The 22,983-nt window shown below is 44.8% G+C and overlaps 1 protein-coding gene across 2 annotated transcripts in view; it reads right to left on the reverse strand.

The window, feature by feature from the left end:
* Nucleotides 1-22,983, reverse strand: part of trmt44 (tRNA methyltransferase 44 homolog) — a 40,600-nt gene that overhangs the window by 12,601 nt on the left and 5,016 nt on the right. The window contains exons 7-12 of one of the 2 annotated variants that reach the window (XM_048236957.1): nucleotides 21,673-21,779; nucleotides 15,809-15,992; nucleotides 13,755-14,051; nucleotides 13,616-13,676; nucleotides 4,525-4,641; nucleotides 3,084-3,462 (exon numbers count right to left, since the gene is read on the reverse strand). In XM_048236957.1, the coding sequence (XP_048092914.1) occupies nucleotides 3,221-3,462; nucleotides 4,525-4,641; nucleotides 13,616-13,676; nucleotides 13,755-14,051; nucleotides 15,809-15,992; nucleotides 21,673-21,779 (1,008 nt within the window). In that variant the 3' untranslated portion in view covers nucleotides 3,084-3,220. Of the gene's footprint in view, nucleotides 1-3,083; nucleotides 3,463-4,524; nucleotides 4,642-13,615; nucleotides 13,677-13,728; nucleotides 14,052-15,808; nucleotides 15,993-21,672; nucleotides 21,780-22,983 lie in introns of both variants that reach the window. The other variant, XM_048236958.1, reaches the window with a different exon arrangement.

Here is a 22,983-nt window from a genome sequence, read left to right on the forward strand (position 1 = left end):
TCCAAGGCTCCATTACTGGCTGCTTCTTTATCAGCTTGCGTACTGCTTGTTTGTTACTGCGTTTGTTATTGTTGTTGTTGTTGTGGGAAACAGGGTTTTTTTTATGTGTGCAGTGTGGCAGTCCTGGTTTGTGGCGCCGGTTTGGGGATCGAAGGGAAGTCAGGAGACGATGGAGGGAAGTGGGTGGGATCGATCGCTGTCATCAGCGTAGGGCAGAGGTCGCGCGGCTGCCAATTGGAGCGGAAAAGGCAGCGGGCCGATGGAGGCCAGGTAGATTTGGAAGGGGCTAGAGGTCGTTCCCATGGGAACTCATGGCGTCATTACATCACATGGCAATCCATTCATCATTCATATTTCTCGCAGGAACGCAAATACAGTGCCTGGGGGATTGATTTTTCACTGTCAGCTGAAGAAAAGGGTGAAAGTGAAAAGAGAAAGAGAGAAAGAGAGAAAGAGAGAGAGAAAAAAAGAGAGATGGAAAGGCTGTTTGGAAATTCCCCAAGTCAATATGTGAATTAAGTGTCAATTGCTGTGAAGACATGCACTCAAACACATACACACATACTCTCAGAGTTCATTAAAGAATGTTCACATGTGAAACCCTACAAACAACATATTACACCCACCCACACACATCCCCAAAAAAGGTCCTACACCGCAGCATCAGCGTTGCTGTGGCAATGGGTCCTGATGCTGCGGCGAAGCTCGCTCCCCTGCCGACGGCCAGAGCCATGCATCTTCATTAGTCTGCTCGTATCCTCAGAGGGGATTTCCCTTCTGGGCACGCTGCACAAAGCCCCTTAGAGAGAGAGAGAGAGAGAGAGAGAGAGAGAGAAAGGGACAGAGAAAGAGAGAGAATGAGGGACAGAGAGATATACACAAAGACCCTTAGAGAGACAGAATGAGGGAAAGTGAGGGAGAGAGATAGAGTGAATGAGGGAGAGTGAGAGAGAGAATGAGGGAGAGTGAGAATGAAGGAGAGTGAGTGAGAGAGATTGAGGGAGAGTGAGAGAGAATGAGGGAGAGAGAGAGAGTGAAAGAGGGAGAGTGAGAGAGAGAGAATGAGGGAAAGTGAGAGAGAGAGAATGATGAGAGAGAGAGAGAGCACCTCCACTGATGATTAGAAGACATGTTTTTACAATGAGGTCTCAAGCTGATATTTCAGCTACACTTTATATATTAAGCCTATTACTCCATACTGTTATAGAGGTTGTAGTCATAAATGAATATAATTGCATATGTATACAAGTCATAAATACAACATGCTTTTGAAGAAAGAAGAAACGACTACATTCCATATTACTATTCTCTGACTTCTAGGATCCTAGAGGAAATAACAGACATATTCAACACTCAAGAAAATTAGACTCGCAAAGGGGCTACAGAGCTTAAACCACAGTCACACACACATAGCTTCCGGTGTAGAAGTCAGCCAACCATATAAAATCTAACACCTTTCAGCCAATAGTCAACCAACCACAACAAAACACATACACACATCTAAAGCACCTCCCATCCCAAGACTCAAATACATGACACACCCTGAAACACACACACAACCTAAACACCTTCCAGTTCAGTAATGCCTTGCCGTCCTGTGACATTTGAGGTGGGAGGGACGGAGACAAAACCCAACAAACCTCCCACGCTGCCCTGCAAATTATTCATGCTAACATTTACAGCCCCGATGTACCCTCCCACCCACGCACACACACACAGACAGATAGATAGACAGACACACGCACACCAACACACAAGGACACAGACATACATGTAATGTAGGGATACACACACATACACACACTCATGACATAAGAATTACATGACATAAGAATATACACAGCAAACACACACACACAAAACACACTCACACACACAAACTTGCAGGCTAGAATGCTCTTTGTGTTTCAGCAGGTGCCATCATAGAGGGCTGGTGGGCACGGATCTCATTGCATAATCATTGGCTGGTTAAGCAACTAGGGCACATTGCCAGGTTCTTTAAAACAATGCCCATCACGGAACTGGCACCTACCTTCTCTCCTGAAAAAGCTACGTGTCTATGTTCTCATTAGGTAACGGCTAGTCATTAAATATTCAATCCCTGTGACTTTCCTCAGAGTTATATTTGAGCATCTCACTGTGGCTGGCACAGACTTTCACAGCTTGTGACTGCTTGCCAGACAAGCTCTTCACATTAACTACAGTACGTGATGGGAATCACAGTTTCAACTCCTGATGTTTCTGACGTCTTTTTTTTTTTTTAAAGTCTTATTCCAGCACGTTATGAATGTCGACAAAAGGAAACTATTTTTTAGTAGAATCAAGTTCATATGAACAGGATACCACATTTTCAGAGAGAAAAAAAACAGGGCTATAGAGTTTGAATGTCTTTGTTGTGGTTAATACTAAAGCACACACATATGGCGAGCAACAAAATGAGATATATATTTTTTTCAATTTGAACATCTCTACTGAATATTTTGTCTCTACTCTTCATACTGCACATATACTTATTTTTACAACTCTTATAATATACACTGCACATACCTGTACATATCTGTCTATATTATCATACTGATTATCTATATTTATTCTGCTCTTACAATGTTGCCGTTAACACACTGCACATATCCCTACTGTGAACCATGCCACTTGCTTAACTGTATACTACTGTCCACACTGCACTATATGTCATATACTGCTTACACTGCACCACCTGTCTATAATGTTCAATATTGCACCACCTGTCTATAATGTTCACTATTGCACCTTTCTGCTTTTTTACATTAACTGTATTTTGTTGTCTCTGTACTTGTACTCTGCACAATGACAAAGTTGAATCTAACCTAATCTAATCTAATCGGTAAAGAACATGTTTGCGGACAGAGAAAAATTGACACAGTATTTGTTTGAGGAATTAAAATTGGACAACAAGCACAACTCACAAACCCTTGTGGTTTAATCATTTAATAACATAAAAATAATTTTAATTATTAAGTTATACAAAAACAAAAGGAAACAAAGAACAACTCTGTCTGTGATTCAGCTATTGAAACTCCATCCACCGACTCCCCCCCCCCCACACACACACACGGTCTCTCTTTATATATCTCACACACTCACACACATGTACAGCTGAGCAGAGAGACTTCCTGGAAGACTTCCTGGAAAACATCCAGCCAATCACAGGCCTCTCCTTGGTCACACGATCCGCTGGTCATCAGTGTCTGGGCTTTTTGATTGGCCGGGTGGAAGGCCTGAGGTCTGCGTGGCCGTGGGCGAAGGGGCACCGCTCGGTGGACAGCGGGCACCCGCGGGGGTGGTGAGCGTGGAACCAGCAGGGCCGGGTCTTCAGAGCGCCCTCTGGTGGTGGAGGCTTACGCTTGGCGTCGCGTCGCGCTGCCACCCCACCGCTCAGCACTGCCGCGCGCCAGTCTCGGATGTACACCCTGCCCCCCTCCACTTGGGGCAGAGAGAGAGAGAGAGAGAGAGAGAGAGGACATGAGAGGAAGAGATGGAAAGATGGAGGAAAGGTCATTGAAAAAGAGAAAAAAAAAAGAAAGAGAAAGAAAGAGTGTGAGAGAGAGAGAGAGGGTAACGGAAGAGTAGAGAAAAGGGGGAGTGAGAGAGAAGGAGAGCGGAAAAGAGAGAGAGAGAGAGGTAATGGAAGTAAAGAGGAAAGGGGGAGTGAGAGAGGAGGGGGGGAAATGAGAGAGGGATGGAGGGAGAAATGGAAAAAGTGTGGGTGGATGAAAGGAGTCATCATCATTGACCCAAAAGAGTCAAATAAACAGCAGAGGGGAGAAGAGAGAAACAGCAGAGGGAAGAATGCAAACAAAGAGAAAGAAAGCAGTGCATTGTGTGCCACTCTCTATTTTTACCCACCATGGGGCCAAATAAGTCTGAGTGTGAGTGTGTGTGTGTGTGAGTGTGTGTGTGTGTGTGTATGTGTGAGTGTGTGTATGTGTGTATGTGTGAGTGTGTATTAGAGTGCGTGTGTGTGTGTGTGTGTGTGTGTGTGTATGTGTGTGTGTGTGTGTGTGTGTGTGTGTGTGTATCAAAGTCAAAGTCAAAGTCAGCTTTATTGTCAATTTCTTCACATGTTCCAGACATACAAAGAGATCGAAATTACGTTTCTCACTATCCCACGGTGAAGACAAGACATATTTTACCAATTTTAAGTAAAATATGTCTTGTCTTCACCGTGGGATAGTGAGAAACGTAATGTGTGTATGTGTGAGTGTGTATTAGAGTGCGTGTGTGTGTGTGGGTGTGTGTGTATGTGTGAGTGTGTGTGTGTGTGTGTGTGTGTGTGTGTGTGTGTGTGTGTGTATGTGTGAGTGTGTATTAGAGTGTGTGTGTGTTAGTGTGCATACTCTGTGTGTCTGTATGTCTGTATGCATGCATGCATGTGTGCGTGTATGTGTGTTGTAGGTTTGTTTGTATGTGTGTGTGTGTGTGTGTGTGTGTGTGTGCGTGCGACGTAACAGACTCCCGGGTGCGTATGGAAAGGAGGCCACTTACCTCTGAACACCTGGTGGTTGTTTTTCAGGAGCGTCTGCAGGCCGCCACACTCCTTCTTCAGCCTCTGCAGCACAGATGCCTCCAGCAGCTCCGCCACCTCGCGCACCGCCAGACTGCCTGAGGGACACAGGAGGACGGAGCGCGCGCCATGCGCATTAACACTTCGCAGAACAGGAAGCGCCAATTATCTCATAACTACTAGAACTGCCCACGCAGTAATATTACCCTTAGATACCTCGATATTCAACCAGCAGGACCAGCAGCTCTACTGTCAACACCACATCTCATGTTCACACCCCGAAGTGGCTATTTTGACCCTTAGATTTTAAACTCGATATTCAAGGTATTTGTTTTGTGTTTTTAAAAGTCATTGTACATGCAACTTTCAAGCGGTCAAAATGACCTTTTGCAGCAGTTCTGGTGTGAACACCAACAGCTCATGTTCAATTTTTTCCCATATGATTTATTTATGAACATTTTTCCCAAGTACAGAATACATCCCTTCCATAATGGCAATACAACATGTCTAATATAAATGCCACAATACAGGCAGCTATACAACAAACCCTTCCCCACTCTCATGTTAATTTAATGTCAAAGTCAAAGAGAGAGAGAGAGAGAGGAAGATATTTTAAAACCATCAAAATCCAATTACACCAAATCCACCCACATCAGCAGCTAAACACAATCCCACCAAAGTTATTCATAGTAACTATAAAATAACCAAATATCAAAATAATGACTTAAAAATTACTACATACACTCTGCATAATAGTTTTATATTCATCTTTTCATACCAATATACATCATTTTAATGGTGAGAGTGAGAGAGAAATAAAGACAGATAGACACAGAAAAACAAGCAGAGAAACACATGCAATTTTCTCCAAATGACTCCAAGCCTATAGCCTAGAAATCTAGACGCACCCTAGAGGCAGCAAATTACATTCGCTTCCAGGGCTAGTCTAGCAACTCTCCGTTGGCTTGTGAGCTCGAAAAATTAAACTTCTATCAGGCCAATCAAATCGTGTATAGAGTCGTTCGGCGGGCTTAACATAATGATTGACGGCAGAGTTGCAACGGTTTGGCTTGAATTCCCTGCTACTTGAAAACAAAGAAGATGGATGTTGCTGTTGGCCAACAGTGTGACACGAAGTTGCTTGTTTTAAGTTGGCAAAAGTTTGAACTAGCCAACTAGCTGGCTGGTGGGAAAACGATGGGACTCAGCTGTCCTATTGGCAGCAGAGGGAATTTGAAAGACAACCGATTATCCCGCCCCTCGGACTGAGCACTGCGAACAGTGAGTACCCAGACCCTACATTTTAATGAGGGTCTGGCTCGTAAGGCTAACAAGCCTATGCTCCAAGCCACAATGAAATAACATGGAACCGCCCCCAACCACCCAGCAGTACTCAAAAACAAACAGTCTGCTCAACGCGAATGTTTGACTTTACAGAATCAAAGCTATAACCTCTGATACAATACTGGAAGAATGGTCTCATTATCGAAAACACACGCACGTGCACACACACACGCACATGCACACACGCACCCTCTTCAGACAACAGCTGTTTTTTACATACAATACTTTATGAAACCCTGCAAATATGGAGCATACTCAGTCCATATTTGGAATACTATTGTCCAGCTACATTCTTTGTTGGCCAGGCCACAAACTGTAACTAGGCGGCCTTTTCCTCTGTTCTCCTCAGACCACAGTCTTTCCCTGTCTCTCTCTCTCCTGTTCTCCTCAGACCAGTCTTCCCCTGTCTCTCTCTCTCCTGTTCTCCTCAGACCACATTCTTTCCCTCTCTCTCTCTCCTGTTCTCCTCAGACCACAGTCTTTCCCTGTCTCTCTCTCTCCTGTTCTCCTCAGACCAGTCTTTCCCTGTCTCTCTCTCTCCTGTTCTCCTCAGACCACAGTCTTTCCCTGTCTCTCTCTCTCCTGTTCTTCACAGACGACGGTATGTCTCGGTGACTCTTGCTTGCCTCTGTTCTGTTCTGAGTGCTTTTCTCTACCTCCCACCACCTCCTTGCACGTTTCAACTTCTTACTTTCTCTCACTCTCCACTCACCCTCCTTATCCCTCTTCCATGCTCTCTCACTCCATCCCTCCTTCTTACTTCATCCCTTCTTCTCCTATTTCTCTCTTCCCTATAATCTTTCCTTCACACTTGTTTCTTTGTTTTCCTCTCTCTCTCTCTCTCTCTCTCTCTCTCTCTCTCTCTCTCTTGTTCTCCCTCTCCATCACTACTGGAGTAGCTGTTTGAACTCCAGACATCCAGCTGGCTGAGCTCACTTGAGTGCATTAACCTCGTCGGTTTCCCAGAGGCTGCCTGCCAAATCTGCCCCTAACCCCCCTTTGGGACCTCTCTCTCGCTCTCACACACACACACACACACACACACACACACACACACACACACAGGGTCTGAAAGGTCCTGTTCCAAAGCAAGCAGCCATCTCCAACACCTGGGATGACGTTTGTAAAAGTGCCACATCTGCCCTCGCTTCGCCCCAACACGAGAGTGAGAACCAAATAAACCGGCCGCTGTTCGTTCGGCACAATTCCACTCTGAGTGCGTCGTTCAGCACCAAGCAAGCAGGTCCGACTCAGGCTTGCAGTGGTCTCTGAGGACACCTTATGCAATGCGGTGTGATTATATATGCATTATTTACCCGATTTCAATTTGCTTTTGTTTTGTTTTTTTGTTTGCTTTGGTTCAAGTTGCAATCCCTTTTAATGCATTCTGATGAGCTACAATTTGCGTCATTGATTGAAACGGCTGTTTATTCGTTTGTTTTTGTTTTGGGCTGCGAGCCGCGCCGTCTCCTTCGTATCAGTAAAACGGGCCAGTGTGTGTTCCCCCGTGCCTCTTACTTCCTGCAGCAGATCACCGTGGACACCACACATATTCTGGAGGGTGGTTATCTTTCTTCAATCTATACCCCCCCACACACACACACAACACACACACACACACACACACACACACACACACACACACACACACACACAGCCAAATGGAGACACACAGCTCAAAAATCTCCCATCTGGGTTGGGCAAGTCAATCCTGGGTAGGGCGCAGAAATCACTGGCTGATCGTGTCTCTGGCTGATGGTGGGAGTATCATAATACCCGTAGTTTTATAAATAGAAAGCTGAAGCAAACGATCACTCTCCTCTCGTTGCCTCGCCCTGCCAGCCCGGCTGGCTGGGGCTGATCGGAATCTTCAGGCCCTCCAACGTTGTCCTGTTGCCATAGCAACGCAGGCGAGCCGAGGGCCCTCCGCGCTCCGCAGGACCCCGCTCTCTCCCCGGCACAGAGCTTAGATTGTCGCCACGGCGACTGAGAGTGAGATCTTTACGCGGCCACTTGAAAAGGTTGTGCCCTTTGACCCCTGTATACTGACTTGATCCCACACTGTCCACCAGGAGGAAGCAGGCACAAGCACATCACCAACCAATATGTGTGTGTGTGTTTGTGTGTGTGTGTGTATTTGTACGTATGTGTGTACGTATACGGTATGTGTGTATTTGTGTGTGTGTGTGTGTGTCTGTGTGTGTATGTATTTGTATGTGTGTGTGTGTGTGTGTGTGTGTGTATTTGTATGTGTGTGTGTGTGTGTATGTGTGCAGGGCTTGAATGTGTGCAGGGCTATTAGTTGCTTACTTTCAATGATAGCGAACAAACTCGCAGAATGATCTAAAAGAAGTGATTCATAGCTCAAACGCATTGCCTCTGTCATGTTTTTGCAGCGGTCATCATAGCAAAGATCCTTGATTAGGCCTACTGACCAAGATAAAGCTGTGTGAGTGTGTGTGCGTGCGTGCGTGTGTGTGTTTGTGCGTGCGTGTGTGTGTGTGTGCGTGTGTGTGTGAAGCAAGCACAGGCACAATGACATTTATAGTTAGCGGATTGCGCTGAGTGCTTCACACTCCTCAGTGCATGTCCATAAACAAGCTCCTCAGCTTTATTCTTAGAGACCACAAGAAAAGGGTTCTGCATACCCACTCTCTGCTTTGTCTGTCTACTTTGTGAGGAACCTCTTCAGCCTTGAGGAGGCTAGTTCTTCAAAATGGGGTTATGTGTGTATTAAATAGCTCTTCTTTTTCTGTGAATGTTCATGCAAGCTTTGAGACATACATGGAAGAGCTTTAGTCTCAAAAATAGACTACAAAAACACAGTACCTGTATCTTACATTAGGCTAATTGTCAAAGGTTGAGAAGAGGGGCAGGTATCACATCTTGAATTTTAAACTAAAATTCTTAACATCTAATTTAGTCATACAGCTAATGGACTGAACTGCCATTTGCACCTGGTTTCTCTCCTCCATTAGAGTCTGATATTGGTCAAAATGTTTATTTGTTTGTTTGTTTGTTTGTTTGTGCAAAAGTCTGAATCCCGACTTAGTCCATCACCCAAAGGCTCCCAGAGAGAAGGGAAAGGGAAGTGGCCATTTGGTGGTTTTTCACTACTGCCGACCCAGCTACATCACAAAGAAAAGTAGGCTACGCAGCTGTCTGTCGGCTGAAAGCTCACAGACAACGAGTAAGAATGGGTGACGCCAGACGTCCGCTGCTAATACAATATCAATAGGCCATTTAGAGCTGGCCTTTAGAGACAAATACCACAAATGGGGATTTATGACCCAGGAGAGAGGGGAAGAGAAAGAGAGTGAATAAAGAAAGAAAGAAAGAAAGAAAGAAAGAAAGAAAGAAAGAAAAAAATAAAGAAAGTGAGTGAGACTGAGAGAGAAAAAAGGAGAGAAGAAAGAAAGGGAATAGGATAGAAAAGAAAGCAAGAAAGACAGAAAGACAGCATGAGAGTGTGACTGAGAAAGAGAGAAACAGTGAAGAACAAGATAGAAAGAAAGACAGATAAAGACAGATAGAAAGAAAGAAAGAAAAAAAGAAAGACATGCCTATCTGAACACAGTGTATTAGTGTCCCAGACAGTACTGACTCCCAGTTATAGATCCCAGAGCACATCTGGCTCAGTGCTGGCTCTATTCAGGCTCAGATTTGACCCACTTCTGCCCCATCCAATCCAAATGTAGCCTAGCTGTTCTCTGAGCGTTTCACCGGTCAAGTAGAATGGGTAGGTCACATTCGTATAAGAACACTTACTGTGTCATATACTAAGTACTTTCTGCACAGTGAAGTATTTTAAGATTTTATTTTTTTTTAACTGGTGGCAAGTTACGGCTAATTCCAGTTGACATATGTCTCCAGTGTAGCCTAAAAGAGCTTGACAGATTGTTACATAAGATCAATTTTAGACCTTTAGCTATCTGCAGTGATTATAAGCACAGATCTGTGCAAACGGGACATGGCAAGGCTAATGAATAAACAAGCTAATCAGAGATAGCTAATGTTAATCTAATAAAGTGGGGTCTTATTTTCAACATGTTGTCTTGTCTTGTCTGTCTGGACGGGACACTGTCCTAGATACGCTGACCTCATCTAGAGGTGAGCGAGGCTACATCTTTAGGACAAAGAGGTCAACAAGACTGTGCTTTTACAAAGTATACTTCTTGGAATGCATGAAACAGGAAGTAGATGTAAACATGACTTGGTGCCTAAAACATGCCGTGTATGTATAATTCACTCTGCATCTATATCCTGCTCCACTCTGGGGAGAACAAGACACAGCCGTATTCTTAAGCTACAGAGAAATCAGGTCTCTCTCTCTCTCATTTTATTCTAAGTGCATGTTCCAGACACTGGCTTTTAAAACATTTGTGAACCTGTGTCTTTCTCTGTGGCTGTCTCACTCCTACCTTTCCTATCCAAAGGTATTGAGCAAGCAGTCTCCAAACAGGTCTCTGAATTCCTTTCACAGAACAACCTTCTTGATCCAAATCAATCTGTGTTCAAGGGCGTCCACTCAACCGAAACGGCTCTGCTGTCCGTAACAGAAGCCTTAAACGAAGCCAGGGCGACCACATGGTCATCAGTACTCATTCTGCTTGACTTATCGGCTTCCTTTGACACGGTTAATCGCCACATCCTTCTCTCTATCTATACTCTCAAACATAGGAATCTCCTGCTCTGCTCTCTCCTGGTTTGAATCCTACATCACGGGATGCTCGTTTGACGTATCACGGCTTGGACAGCTGTCCGCACCTCACCATCTCACCACAGGGGTCCCCCAGGGCTCAGTGCTGAGCCCCCTTCTCTTTGCTATCTACACCACCTCTTTGGGACAGATTATCCGTTCGCACTGCTTCTCATACCACTACTATGCAGATGACACACAGCTCTATCTGTCCTTTCCACCTAATGACCCCTTGGTCTCGGCACAGATCTCTGATTGCCTCTCAGACAGATCTACATGGATGAAGGCACACCACCTCCAGCTAAACCTCTCAAAAACCGAACTGCTGGTCCTCCCAGCTAAACCTACTATACATCACATCAACATCAAACTTGACTCCCTGTCTGTTGCACCTACCAGGGCTGCAATAAATTTAGGAGTCATGCTCAAAAACCAACTAAACTTCTCCGATCATGTTACCTCGGTTGCCTGGTCGTGCCGTTTCGCACTCTACAACATCAGGACTTACCTGACTCAATATGCTACTCAACTCCTGGTACAGGCCATAGTCATCTCACGACTTGACTACTGTAACGCACTCCTGACAGGTCTCCCAGCCCAGTGCACAGTGAAACCGCTTCAGATGATCCAGAACGTGGCAGCGCGCCTGGTCTACAACCAACCCAAAAGGGCACATGTTACCCCGCTGCTCATCCAGCTACACTGGCTACCTATGGCCGCTCGCATCAAATTCAAGTCTCTAACACTTGCCTACAGAGTAGTCTCCAGTTCTGCTCCCGCCTACTTGAATGCCCTCATACAGGCATATGCTACCTCCCGACCGTTGCGCTCCTCAGACGAATGACATCTAGCTCTGCCCCTGGTATGCTCAGGCCAATCCAAAACATTTCTCATCTGTTGTTCTTCGTTGGTGGAACACGCTACCAGTTCCTACTAGACCAGGGACATCCCTCTCCATCTTCAAAAACTCCTGAAGACCCAGCTCTTCAGAGAGTATCTCCTCTCGTAGCACTACTTAAAACTAGCCTTGCTAATTCTAGCACTTATCATCTGACTAGAACCGACACTCTTCTTATTTTTAAATTGTTCTAGAATTGTTGGGAGAATTGTTTTGAAAAGCTTTAAAGTGTTTACCATGTTGTAAGTCGCTTTGGTTAAAAATACATCAGCCAAATGTAATGTAATGTTTGTGTGTGTATTTTTATAGCATAGCTCTGTATTCACTTAAAAAGTTTTAAGTACAGGTACATTAACACGCTTGAGTGTGTGACTTTTGGGCATCTTAGTGCATATGATTTGCATGTGTCCCAAGTATATGGTAGTGTGAGCCATTGCAGGTGTGTTTGTTGCACGTGTGTGTGTGTGTGTGTTGAAATCTATGTTCAGCGCTCCAGCAGTGTCTGGCAGGGGATGAAAAAGGCTAGGGGTTCAAAGCAGGGTAAGCTGGTGCCACAACAGGTCGCTAGATGCTAGATGCACACACACACACACACACACACACTCATCCGGGTTAGCATAATGGCAAAGGCCAGAGGTGCACAAACGCATACAGGTGGTCCACCACACAAACAGCTTATACACTTCTCTTCTGAAGTATTAGCCTTTGCTGAATAATGCAAGGCCCACACACACACACTCCACATGTTGTTTTTTTTGTAGTTAGTTTTGTTTTCCTCAGAGTTACTAAACACTCATCAATAATTGATTGCACGTGACAGACAGTGACTCGGGACAGCTCCCGGTCTTCACTGACACACAACCCCCTCGACCGCACACACACAGACATCCATATTTCATGAGGCCTCATTCAGACAGCTTTAGGAGGTTTATCAGTGCCATGTTTGGAGACAGAGCAGCACCTATTAGGTCAGTAAGAGGGAGCCTGTTGACAGAGTGCTTCAGATGGATGGGCCACTAAGATAAGCACACAGGGCGGGTCCACTAGACCGTACTCAGTACTGAACACTGGGCAAGGTGTGATCAATGGGTACCTGTGAAGAGCTGCTACGTGACACCTGCTCTCAAATTTCCAATTCTCCTCTTTCACTCTCTGATGGGATTTGTCATCCTTTTAGTTTCTCTATCTATCTATCTATCTATCTATCTACAGTATCTATCTATATCTATCTACAGTATCTATCTATATCTATCTATCTATCTATCTATCTATCTATCTTATCTATCTATCTATCTATCTATCTGCACTCTATTCCCCCTCTATCTGTGTCTCTTTCCTCTTTCTATCACTCATCACCCTCTCTATCTGCCTTCATCATCCCTTTCTCCCAGGGCCCTCCATCCTTTCTTATTCTCTCTCTCTCTCTCGTCTCTATTTGAGCCATCCCCTACCCCCTCTCCAACATTTTTTCTCTCTCTTTATCGTTCTCTCTCTGTCTTTCTCTCTATCCACCACTGTCTTTTGGCCTCACCCCCCCTCGCCCTTAATCATTCTCTCTCTCTCTCTCTCTCTCTCTCTCTCCCTCCCTCTTTCTGCCTTTCCCTTTCGCCCTTTACTTTCTTCCTCTCTCCCTTTATCATTCTCTCTCTCTTTCCCTTTCTCTCTTTATCATTCTCTCTCTCTCTCTCCCCCTCTCTGCTGACCTACAAACGGTGGGACAGGTGTGAGTGGATCAAATAGATAGGTGGCCATGTTGTTTTCACCTGTGCTTTCCTGCTGGGAGCAAAACTCACACACACACACACACACACACACACACACACACACACCTGTGGAGGAGAGGCCCCTCTGATCTTTGTAACACACACACACACACACACACACACACACACACACACACACACACACACACACACACACACACACACACTTATGTCTCTAACACAAACACAAAACGTTTTCTGCCATACGTACGCTGGACCTCCTCTGATACACACTAACACACACGTACTGCACACACACATACTGCACCCCCCCACACACAGTCACAGTCTTTAATAGACCACATCACTCTTTCTATCCCTCTTTCTCTCCCACATTCCTTCCTCTGTCACAAACTTTCTTTCTTTACCTCCCGTGTTCCAGGTGTCTTTGTCACTCTTCTTCTCTTCCTCCTCCTCCTCCTTCTCTTCCTCCTCCTTCTCTTCCTCCTCCTCCTCCTTCTCTTCCTCCTTCTCTTCCTTCTCTTCCCCCTCCTTCTCCTTCTCTTCCTTTGTCAGGCCCAGGAGTGTGTTGGCCACATGAAGCACCACCCCGTCCACAAACTCCCGCGGCAACCCTCCGCAGTTGCGCACCACCTCTGTCCTCTCCCGGGGCTGGAAGCCTCCGCTGCCCCAAGCGTCATGGCAACCGCCCTCCTCCTGTCCGTCACCGTCGCCATGGAGATGGTGCTCACCCGGGGGAGCTGAGGGGGGGCACTGGCGCGATTTAAGGAGGTTCCGTCGCCACTCCTCTGCTAACGACTCTTCAGAAGCGGCATACCTCCGACTCTTTCCCACCAGACATACCTGACACACAAACAGACACACATGAAAACATTACTGATGCACTGGTACTGAGGCAAACACAGAAACACACACACAAGCGGCACACACACACACACACACACACACACACACACACACACACACAGACACAGACGCACACAAATGTATTAACACATTTAAACTACCGATGTGTCTCAGACACACACACACACACATACACACACATGCATTCACTTGCTGTCGTGACCAACCTAGTATGTGGTACATGTGTTACCCCAAGTTATTCATGTAGCTGAGACACACATGTGAACATCAACCACCTACACACCCGACACAGACACACACAGCTGAGAAATATGCAGGTGCAATCACTGGTGAATCAACAGAGATGCCTTAATGCCTGAATGTAATTAAGTGGGCATAAGCACACAATCACACACACTCTCTCTCTGTCTCTCTCTCTCTGTCTCTCTCTGTCTGTCTCTCTCTGGCAGGGATGCACCAGAGCTAAGGCCAGAGTGTGTGTGTGTGTGTGTGTGTGGCAAACAGAGTACAGTCGTGTTTGGCTTCTTTTCTTTTCCTTTTACATTTGGGTACAAATGGTCAATTGTTTGCTTTCAACTGTAAACAAGATGTCAAGCAGCAAGGCGATAGCCACAAACATTTGCCTCTGCATGCCGAATATGAACGCACCTTGGACATTTAGGTTTAAGGTGCCACTTCGGCACCTCTCGTTCGGCAGTATACCCCCGCTGGCTTTCTCCCAGCATCAACACCTCCATACTGCCTCTCTACCTTTATTTGTTGTTTGTTTATTTATTTAAAAGGGACAGTGTACATTAATTAACATGCTGATTTAAATAAGCCAAGTATAGAGCTAGCCGTACAAGCTAGTTTTCATCTGCCGTCCGTGGTACGTTGATGTTAAATTATAGTATATTTAGAGTTTAGATATTTTAAATGATATGTTTAGACGTCAGTTGAATTTACAGTACACTTCTATGTGGATGCACGCACACAGATAGTTGAGGACAAAATGGAACAATACATAGTTGTTGTTATTACACTACTTTATAGTCCAGTTGGGAGTCCGCAGAGCCCGCCCACTGCCACTTGTAGCGTAATCACTTGTCTGCGGAATACACATGCACATGGAAGTCTACAGAACTCAACATACACCCTCTGATTACAACATACACATCACTTGGAAGTCCGTGGTGGACCCACACGATCTTGCATTGCAGAAAGTATAAAGCTGTCCTTGACCAAGTCTCTCATTCCAGACACACTTTCACTGGCCTCAAATCCCCTTAATCTCTCTCTGCTGCCGGCAGATGCCGCGGTGAAGGTCACCGACGGAGGGTGACCGGCTCGGTTTTTTCACATGTAATTCCACACTCAAGACCAACGCAAATTGCTATTCTTGAGGTCTGTGTGAGCCTTCATGTGATAAGTCTTAGGTCCTGACAGCTAATCAAGGGAATAATGACATAACCATGACATGTATAGACCATATACTGTATTACAGAGGATGTGGAACAGCCAATCCTTGATGTCCTATCAAAAAATAATAAATAATCTTATATAGTTAGTCTTCAGCCTTTTAAGTTAACCAAGGTAAAGGTTACACAATCACAGTCTGGGCATGGCCTCACATACTTACAGTACATACACATAACACAAGCACACCAACACCACTCACAATGTCTCATAAAATAAACAAAAAATAAAAAAAAACATACAAATATTTTTTTGTTTAGAAGGGCCACCATACGTACCCGTTTTGTGGAGGGAATCCTGAGACAGTCCTCCTCAGTGTCGAATCCACACTGTGTGCTGACCTCTGCGATGAACTCAATGTACTCTTTGTACTGAGACTTCTTACACTGTCTCCGCTGATACTTCCCAAAGAAGTCGAAGAAACAGCACGGGAGAACAAAGTACCGACAGGAGAAGGACGACCTGAAAACACACCATACACGACCGTGAGTGAATCTGAACTCAAACGCACACCAAACAGGACTGTGAGTGAATCTGAACTCAAACAAAACACAAATACCAACAGGAATAAGGGCAATCTGAAAAACACACCAAACATGACCGTGAGTGAACCTGAACTCAAACACAACACAAACACAGGCTGTGCAAATGTAGGTGTGTACCGGTAAATGTGTGTGTAGGTGGTTGAATGTGAAGCATTACTCTGTAAAAGTGCTTTGAGGTGTCGGAATGGAAGAGTAAAACATGCCGTATAAATGCAGCAAGCGTTATTCATTTATCTACAGCATACATTTAGCTGTGTTTTGCTGAAAATAATAATAATTTCTTTAGGTATTTTTTCCCTACAAAGTTGGATTGTTTCTCATTGTTTTCATTGTGAGATTAAGATACATTTAAAAATATGATCTTTTTTTAAACCCCAATAAATGTGGCTTTATTAACAGGAATAACCAGGTGTCTGCAGACAAACTAATGAGGTTGAGTGTCAATCAACTCACATGGTCCAGCCTTAGAGAATCACACACTCACTCTTGCTGCTTTCGAGATGTCTCGTAAATGTCTCGTAAATCCGTCGCCCGAGTTGGAAAGTGTAAATTACCCAGCTTTCTTGCGGCATTTTGGGCAGGCACGCCCACTTTACCTCGGAGTACTTGAGGGTACCCTGAGGTGGACGTACGACCTTACAACAAACATGGCTGCGCCCATAGTTGAGATGAGATGACATGTATTTTTTTGCATGTGTACTGTGTTGGTCATGTTAAAGTCGATGTAATGCTCTTACACACTTGATTACATTGCTGCTTCAATCCGGTCACCAATTCATGCATTGCACGGTCTTGCTGTGCCTGCAATACAATGTAACAATTTGTTTTCCAGCCGTTTAGCTAGAGGCTACATGTAGCATAAAACAATAACAATGACTAGCCTCCTGCTAATGCCCCTCGTGGCTCGAGAGAAAGGCGTTCCTAAAGCCATTCATTGGTACATGTTGTACGGGTGAGTGTACAATGATTTACGAGACATCTCGAAAGCAGCATCTTTCTCTCCCACACCCAGAGATATACACCACAACAGTCAGAACACACCCAATGTCTTACTCTCTTACACAAGATAGATAGACAGATAGATACTTTATTGATCCCCAGGGGAAATTCAAGACACAACACACACACACACACACACACACACACACACACACACACACACGCACACACACACACACACACACACACACACACACACACACACGCACACACGTACACACACACACGCGTACACACGTACACACACACACACACACACGTACACACGCACACACACACACACACACAGCAGCTAAAACATCCAGTGTCTTACTCTCTCTCATACTCACACACAGGCTCTCACACAGACATTCCCTGGGCCTTGGCCTAATATCTCCCCCTGGTGTCTTCTCAAGGAAATGTAGACCAATTTGTCCTAATCAATCTAAAAAATTACAGGAATGTTCTGTCTGTGTGTGTGTGTGTGTGTGTGTGTGTGTGTGTGTGTGTGTGTGTGTGTTATTCGCATATCTGTAGAAGAAGCACACATTGGCTTTTGCCTCTCTAGTCGCCACTCCCCCTCTCACACAGCACAGCACAGGACCAGAGACAGAGAGGGCTGAACTTTTGGCAGCATGAATCTGTGCAAAGCACGGGCAGAAAGTCATGTTTGGAAGATTATCATGTCTGACCTCAACAATAAAGAATGCCTTTGTATTCTGCAGGTTTTTTGCAACATGCCAACAAACACAGGTATGAATTGGCTATTCAAAACAACGTAAATACAATGACACTTTGAATAGCCCAGGCTTCTTTAGACTGTCTTTAGACTTTGAATAAACAAACGGTCCCAAATTAAAACGAGCGATAATGGTCCAGGTCCCGAATTTAAGAACATATTAACCAGAAATCATGGGTGGATAGAGAAGTGAGAACGGCATTAAAGACACGCACCATGACTTATAATGCTGGGCTTATTTCAGGGGATATGACGGATTACAAAGCAGCATCTTATAGTTTACGTAGTGCAATTAAAGATGCTAAGCGGCGCTATAGAGACAGAGTTGAAGCTGATTTCTTGGAGGGTGATCCAGCACGAGTGTGGAAAGGACTCCGAACCATCACTGGCTTTGAAAGAAAGTCCCCTCCTATGGATGAATGTGAGTAAAGCCCTCCCTGATGAACTTAATGCTTTTTATGCTCGCTTTGACATGAAAAACACAGACTATATTGGACTAGCTGCAGCATGTGAAGCAAATGAGGATGCACCTTTCTGTGTCTCTGAGGTCGATGTGAGCAATGCCTTTAGGAGGGTAAATTGTAGAAAAGCTACTGGACCGGATGGAATTTCTAACAGGGTTTTGAAATCCTGCGCTGCTCAGTTAGCTCCTGTGTTCACTTATATCTTTAACACATCATTGGCTCAAGAGACAGTTCCTACTTGCCTCAAGCAGTCTGTTATTGTTCCAGTACCGAAAAACAAAAGTCCATCATGTCTGAATGACTACCACCCAGTAGCCCTGACGTCTACAGTGATGAAGTGTTTTGAGAAGCTTGTGAAAAACATTATCTGCTCATCCCTCCCTGCCTCCTTCGACCCTCCAATTTGCTTACAGAGCCAACAGGTCTACAGAGGATGCCATCTCAAACCTCATGCACACCACCTTAACTCACCTGGAGGAGGGGAATGGGAATTATGTGAGGATGCTGTTCATTGACTTTAGTTCAGCATTCAACACGATAGTACCTCTCACCTTGGTCACAAAGATGAAGGCCTTAGGACTGAACACCACCCTGTGTCACTGGATATTTGACTTCCTCACCAACCGCTCACAAGTGGTTAGAGTGGGGGTCTGACATCTGACTCATTAACCATCAGCACTGGTGCTCCCCAAGGCTGTGTTTTTGAGTCCACTGCTGTACAACATCTACACACATGACTGCAAAGCCAACAGTAGTCATACCTCCATCATCAAGTTTGCAGATGACACAGTGATCTTGGGCCTGATTAGTAACAACAATGAACAGTTCTACTTGGATCAGGTTGATGAGGTGGCACAGTGGTGTCAATCTAACAGCTTGACACTGAATATCAATAAAACCAAGGAAATGGTAGTGGATTACAGAAGGCAGCAGCAGAACTACAGTTACACCCCACTAATGATCAGCGGGCAACCTGTAGAGAGAGTCACAAGTTTTAAATACCTTGGTGTCCACATTACTGAAGACTTAACATGGACTGTTAACACTCAATATGTTCTGAAGAAGTCCAGACAACGACTCTACTTCCTTCGTCAGCTAAGGAAATTCAAAGTTTCTACATCCATCATGAAGGCCTTCTACACTTCAGCGGTTGAGAGTGTTCTAACTGGTAGCATCATCACCTGGTATGGGAACTCCACAGTTAGAGATTGTAGTACTCTGCAGAGAGTAGTGCGCTCAGCTGAACGTACTATAAGAACTCAACTCCCTGCTCTACAAGATATCTATTCCAGAAGAGTACTCCTAAGAGCCCAAAAGATTCTGAAGGACTCTTCTCATCCTAACAATGGATTATTCCTACCGCTGAAATCAAGAAGACGCCTATGTAGTCACAAAGCCAGAACTGAGAGACTCAGGAGAAGTTTTTATCCCCAGGCCATCCTAACTCTGAACTCACACTATACTGACTTTGCACACATTCACTCCCTCAGCACTCTCAAACATTTCCCAACTCTGAACTCACACTATACTGACTTTGCACTCATTCACTCCTCAGCACTCATGCCCCCCCACACACACACACACACACACACCCACACACACCTACAAGACTTTTAGCACTTTTACATCCCTCTCCCTATGCTACAGACCTTTTTTTTATTTATTTTCTTATTTCATCACACGCCAAAAAACACACACACACACACACACACACACACATATCTGACTTTCTCCAACTTTTTGCACACTTTTTATTTATTATTTTGATTTCTCCTCCATCTACCCATGTCCTTGATTGCCTAGCCTTTCTGCCCCCACCCCCCACCCCACCCCACCCCCATACTTACATCATCACTGTCATCACTTCACATACATACAGCACTCCTCTACATACTTGCTGCACACTGCCCCCCCCACATACACAGCACATTGTCTTCAGGATCTTCTCCAACACACATCCTCTACATACTTACAGCACACTGCCCCCACCTACCCACCTACACACTACACACACTACACACACACAGTCACTGCTCCACTCCTCCCCCCGCCACACACACATCTTCACTGTCATCACTCACATACATTACATACAGTACTCTGCTTGCAATAGTAAGTCCCTGCCCCCCTACATACACAGCACATTATTTCATCAGGAAGCTTCTCCAACACACATCCCCAACATACTTACAGCACACTGCCCCCAATACACAGCACATTGTCTCATGAGGAAGCTTCTCCAACACACATATTGCACACTGCCCTCTCCCCACATACACAGCACACTATCCCATCTCCCCTGTCATCCCCCAACACACACACCAAGACCCTGGCAGTTGGGTTAGCCCCTTGAGCCGTGGATCTGCCCAAGGTTTCTTCCTTGGTAAGGGAGTTTTCCTTGCCCCTGTTGCTCTTGGGTGCTCCTTGTTGGTGCCCCCCACCCAATCCCAATCCTCCCCCACCTTTTTATGCAGCCCTTGCCACTTAATCTACTAAACCCCTCTTCTACTGCACTTTTTCCACCCCCCCCCATTAATGCACAAATAGGCTGACACCAGACATAATTTCACTGCATTTCTTACTTCCAGTAACTATATGCATGTGACAATAAACTTCCTTGTATCCTTGTATCCTTGTATATCAGCCACACACAACCACCAGCTACAGACAACGACTGGCAGACAAAGCGTGATGTCACCTTTTAGGCTACTAGAGATTGTTTTTGAGTCACATCGTGGGAAATTTCATACGATGATGCATCATTCCACAAACTGGTTTGTCTTCTATATCAAAACAGCTAGGCTTATGTCATTTTGATCTGTAAAAAAATGTTTAAATTACATTCTGCTCACTGCACATTCATTATAATGTATTATAATATAATATTCAGTATTCATTATTGAATGCTTAGCTGGAATTATGTTGTTCCCTATCATTCTATTTTTAAAGCAGACCTACCTGCGGGCATGTAATTGGGCTACAGGTTTTTTTTGCAGGAATTGCATGTTTGAATGGGTACTGCACTAGTATTTCCAACACACACACACACACACACACACACGCACAAACACACTTAATTGGCTGCCATGAGTGGACACCATGAACTTACACACACCTCCCACACCACTCTCTCTGACACACATTTGTCTGGCTGTGATGAGGGGGCATACAGGACATGAAACACTTCCCATGTTTCACACACACACACACACACACACACACACACACACACACACACACACACACACACACACACACACACACACACACAGGCTGATTTCTTTGACTGTGATGTGGAGGATGCAAGATGTGAACTTACAAACACTTCCCATGTTTCACACACACACACACACACACATACACACACACACACACACTGATTTCTTTGACCGTAAAATGTAAATGTAAACACTTGCCTGGCGGCAATGAGGGGGATCCACGGTGTGAGCTCATCGGAATGGTTTCCAATCAGCCAGTCAGCGTGTGGGAACAAACAGCCTTCGCCTGGCGAGATTGCCGCCTCCTAAAATAACCCACCGGCAGCCATGGCCAGCACACACACACACACAGCGTCACAAACCAGAGGAGTACTTTTCATTACGGCTGGCCATAGTGCCGTAATGACTTTCTGAATCATTCATTCGCAGGACCGATAGGAGTTCCGACAACGCCGCTGATCCTCGCCCCACGGCCTGATAATTGTGGTCTGAGGGGGTGTCGCCTCTGTGTCGCCAGGAACTTTAATCAATCTCCATTACAAATAATCCCGTATTAGGATTCTCTGAGATGGAATTGAAAAATAAATCCCCTCACAGCATGATAACTCATTTCAACTCAAGTATTTAAACTTTTTAAATTATTTAGTGCGTCATTCCTTGTCAAATGAGATTTGAAGTTTGTTGCTGCACTGTCTCCGATTTTGTTCAAACCTTGCCTATGTCATGAGTGTATCCCAAAACCAAGGCCTGTGAATATATTTCTGTTCAAATCCCATGTCTCCATATTTTTTTCCTAATAGTTTCATAATAGTTCATGCCCAAACATGGCTTCCAAGGCATTTTTGAGAGAGTAATGACTGAAAAAATAAATAAGGGCGAAACAAATGTGAATGTGAAACACATTGTTCCTGAATAAAGCATTTGTCTGTCAACCTGTATATCTGTCAGTGTGTCAATCTATCTGTCTGTCTATCCATCCACCTACCTTATCAACCTGTCCGTCTGTCTGCCAATCTCAATCTGTCTGTCCTAATATCTACCTATTAAATTAAACTGTGTTTGTCAGCATATCTCTATATCTACCAATCTATCTTCTCAAATTGTCTGTCCTAATATCTACCTATTGATCTCTGTGTTTCTCAGCACATTCTTCTCAATCTATCTATCTGTCTATCCATCCATCTATTTTATCAACCTGTCCGTCTGTCTGCCAATCTCAATCTGTCTGTCCATATATCTACCCATTGATCTCTGTGTTAGTCAGCATACTGTGTGTCTCAAACTGTCTGTCTCTCACCCTACCTTCTTGCTCTTCTCTACTGCAAAGGCACTTTAGGAGGCCCGTAGCTCTGACTGTCCAGCTGGACTGACTGCTCCTCCAGAACTCATCGTGGAGCAACATCATGAAATATAGATGGTGTTAGGATGGGCTGTGTTGTTGGGGGGCTGTTTTTTTAAGAAGAGGAAGCCCAATTACATGGACAGAAAGAGGAAAGTGGGGGAGGAGAT

The sequence above is a fragment of the Alosa alosa genome, chromosome 24 (genome assembly GCF_017589495.1).
Source record: "Alosa alosa isolate M-15738 ecotype Scorff River chromosome 24, AALO_Geno_1.1, whole genome shotgun sequence".
Classification (NCBI taxonomy): Eukaryota; Metazoa; Chordata; class Actinopteri; order Clupeiformes; family Clupeidae; genus Alosa; species Alosa alosa.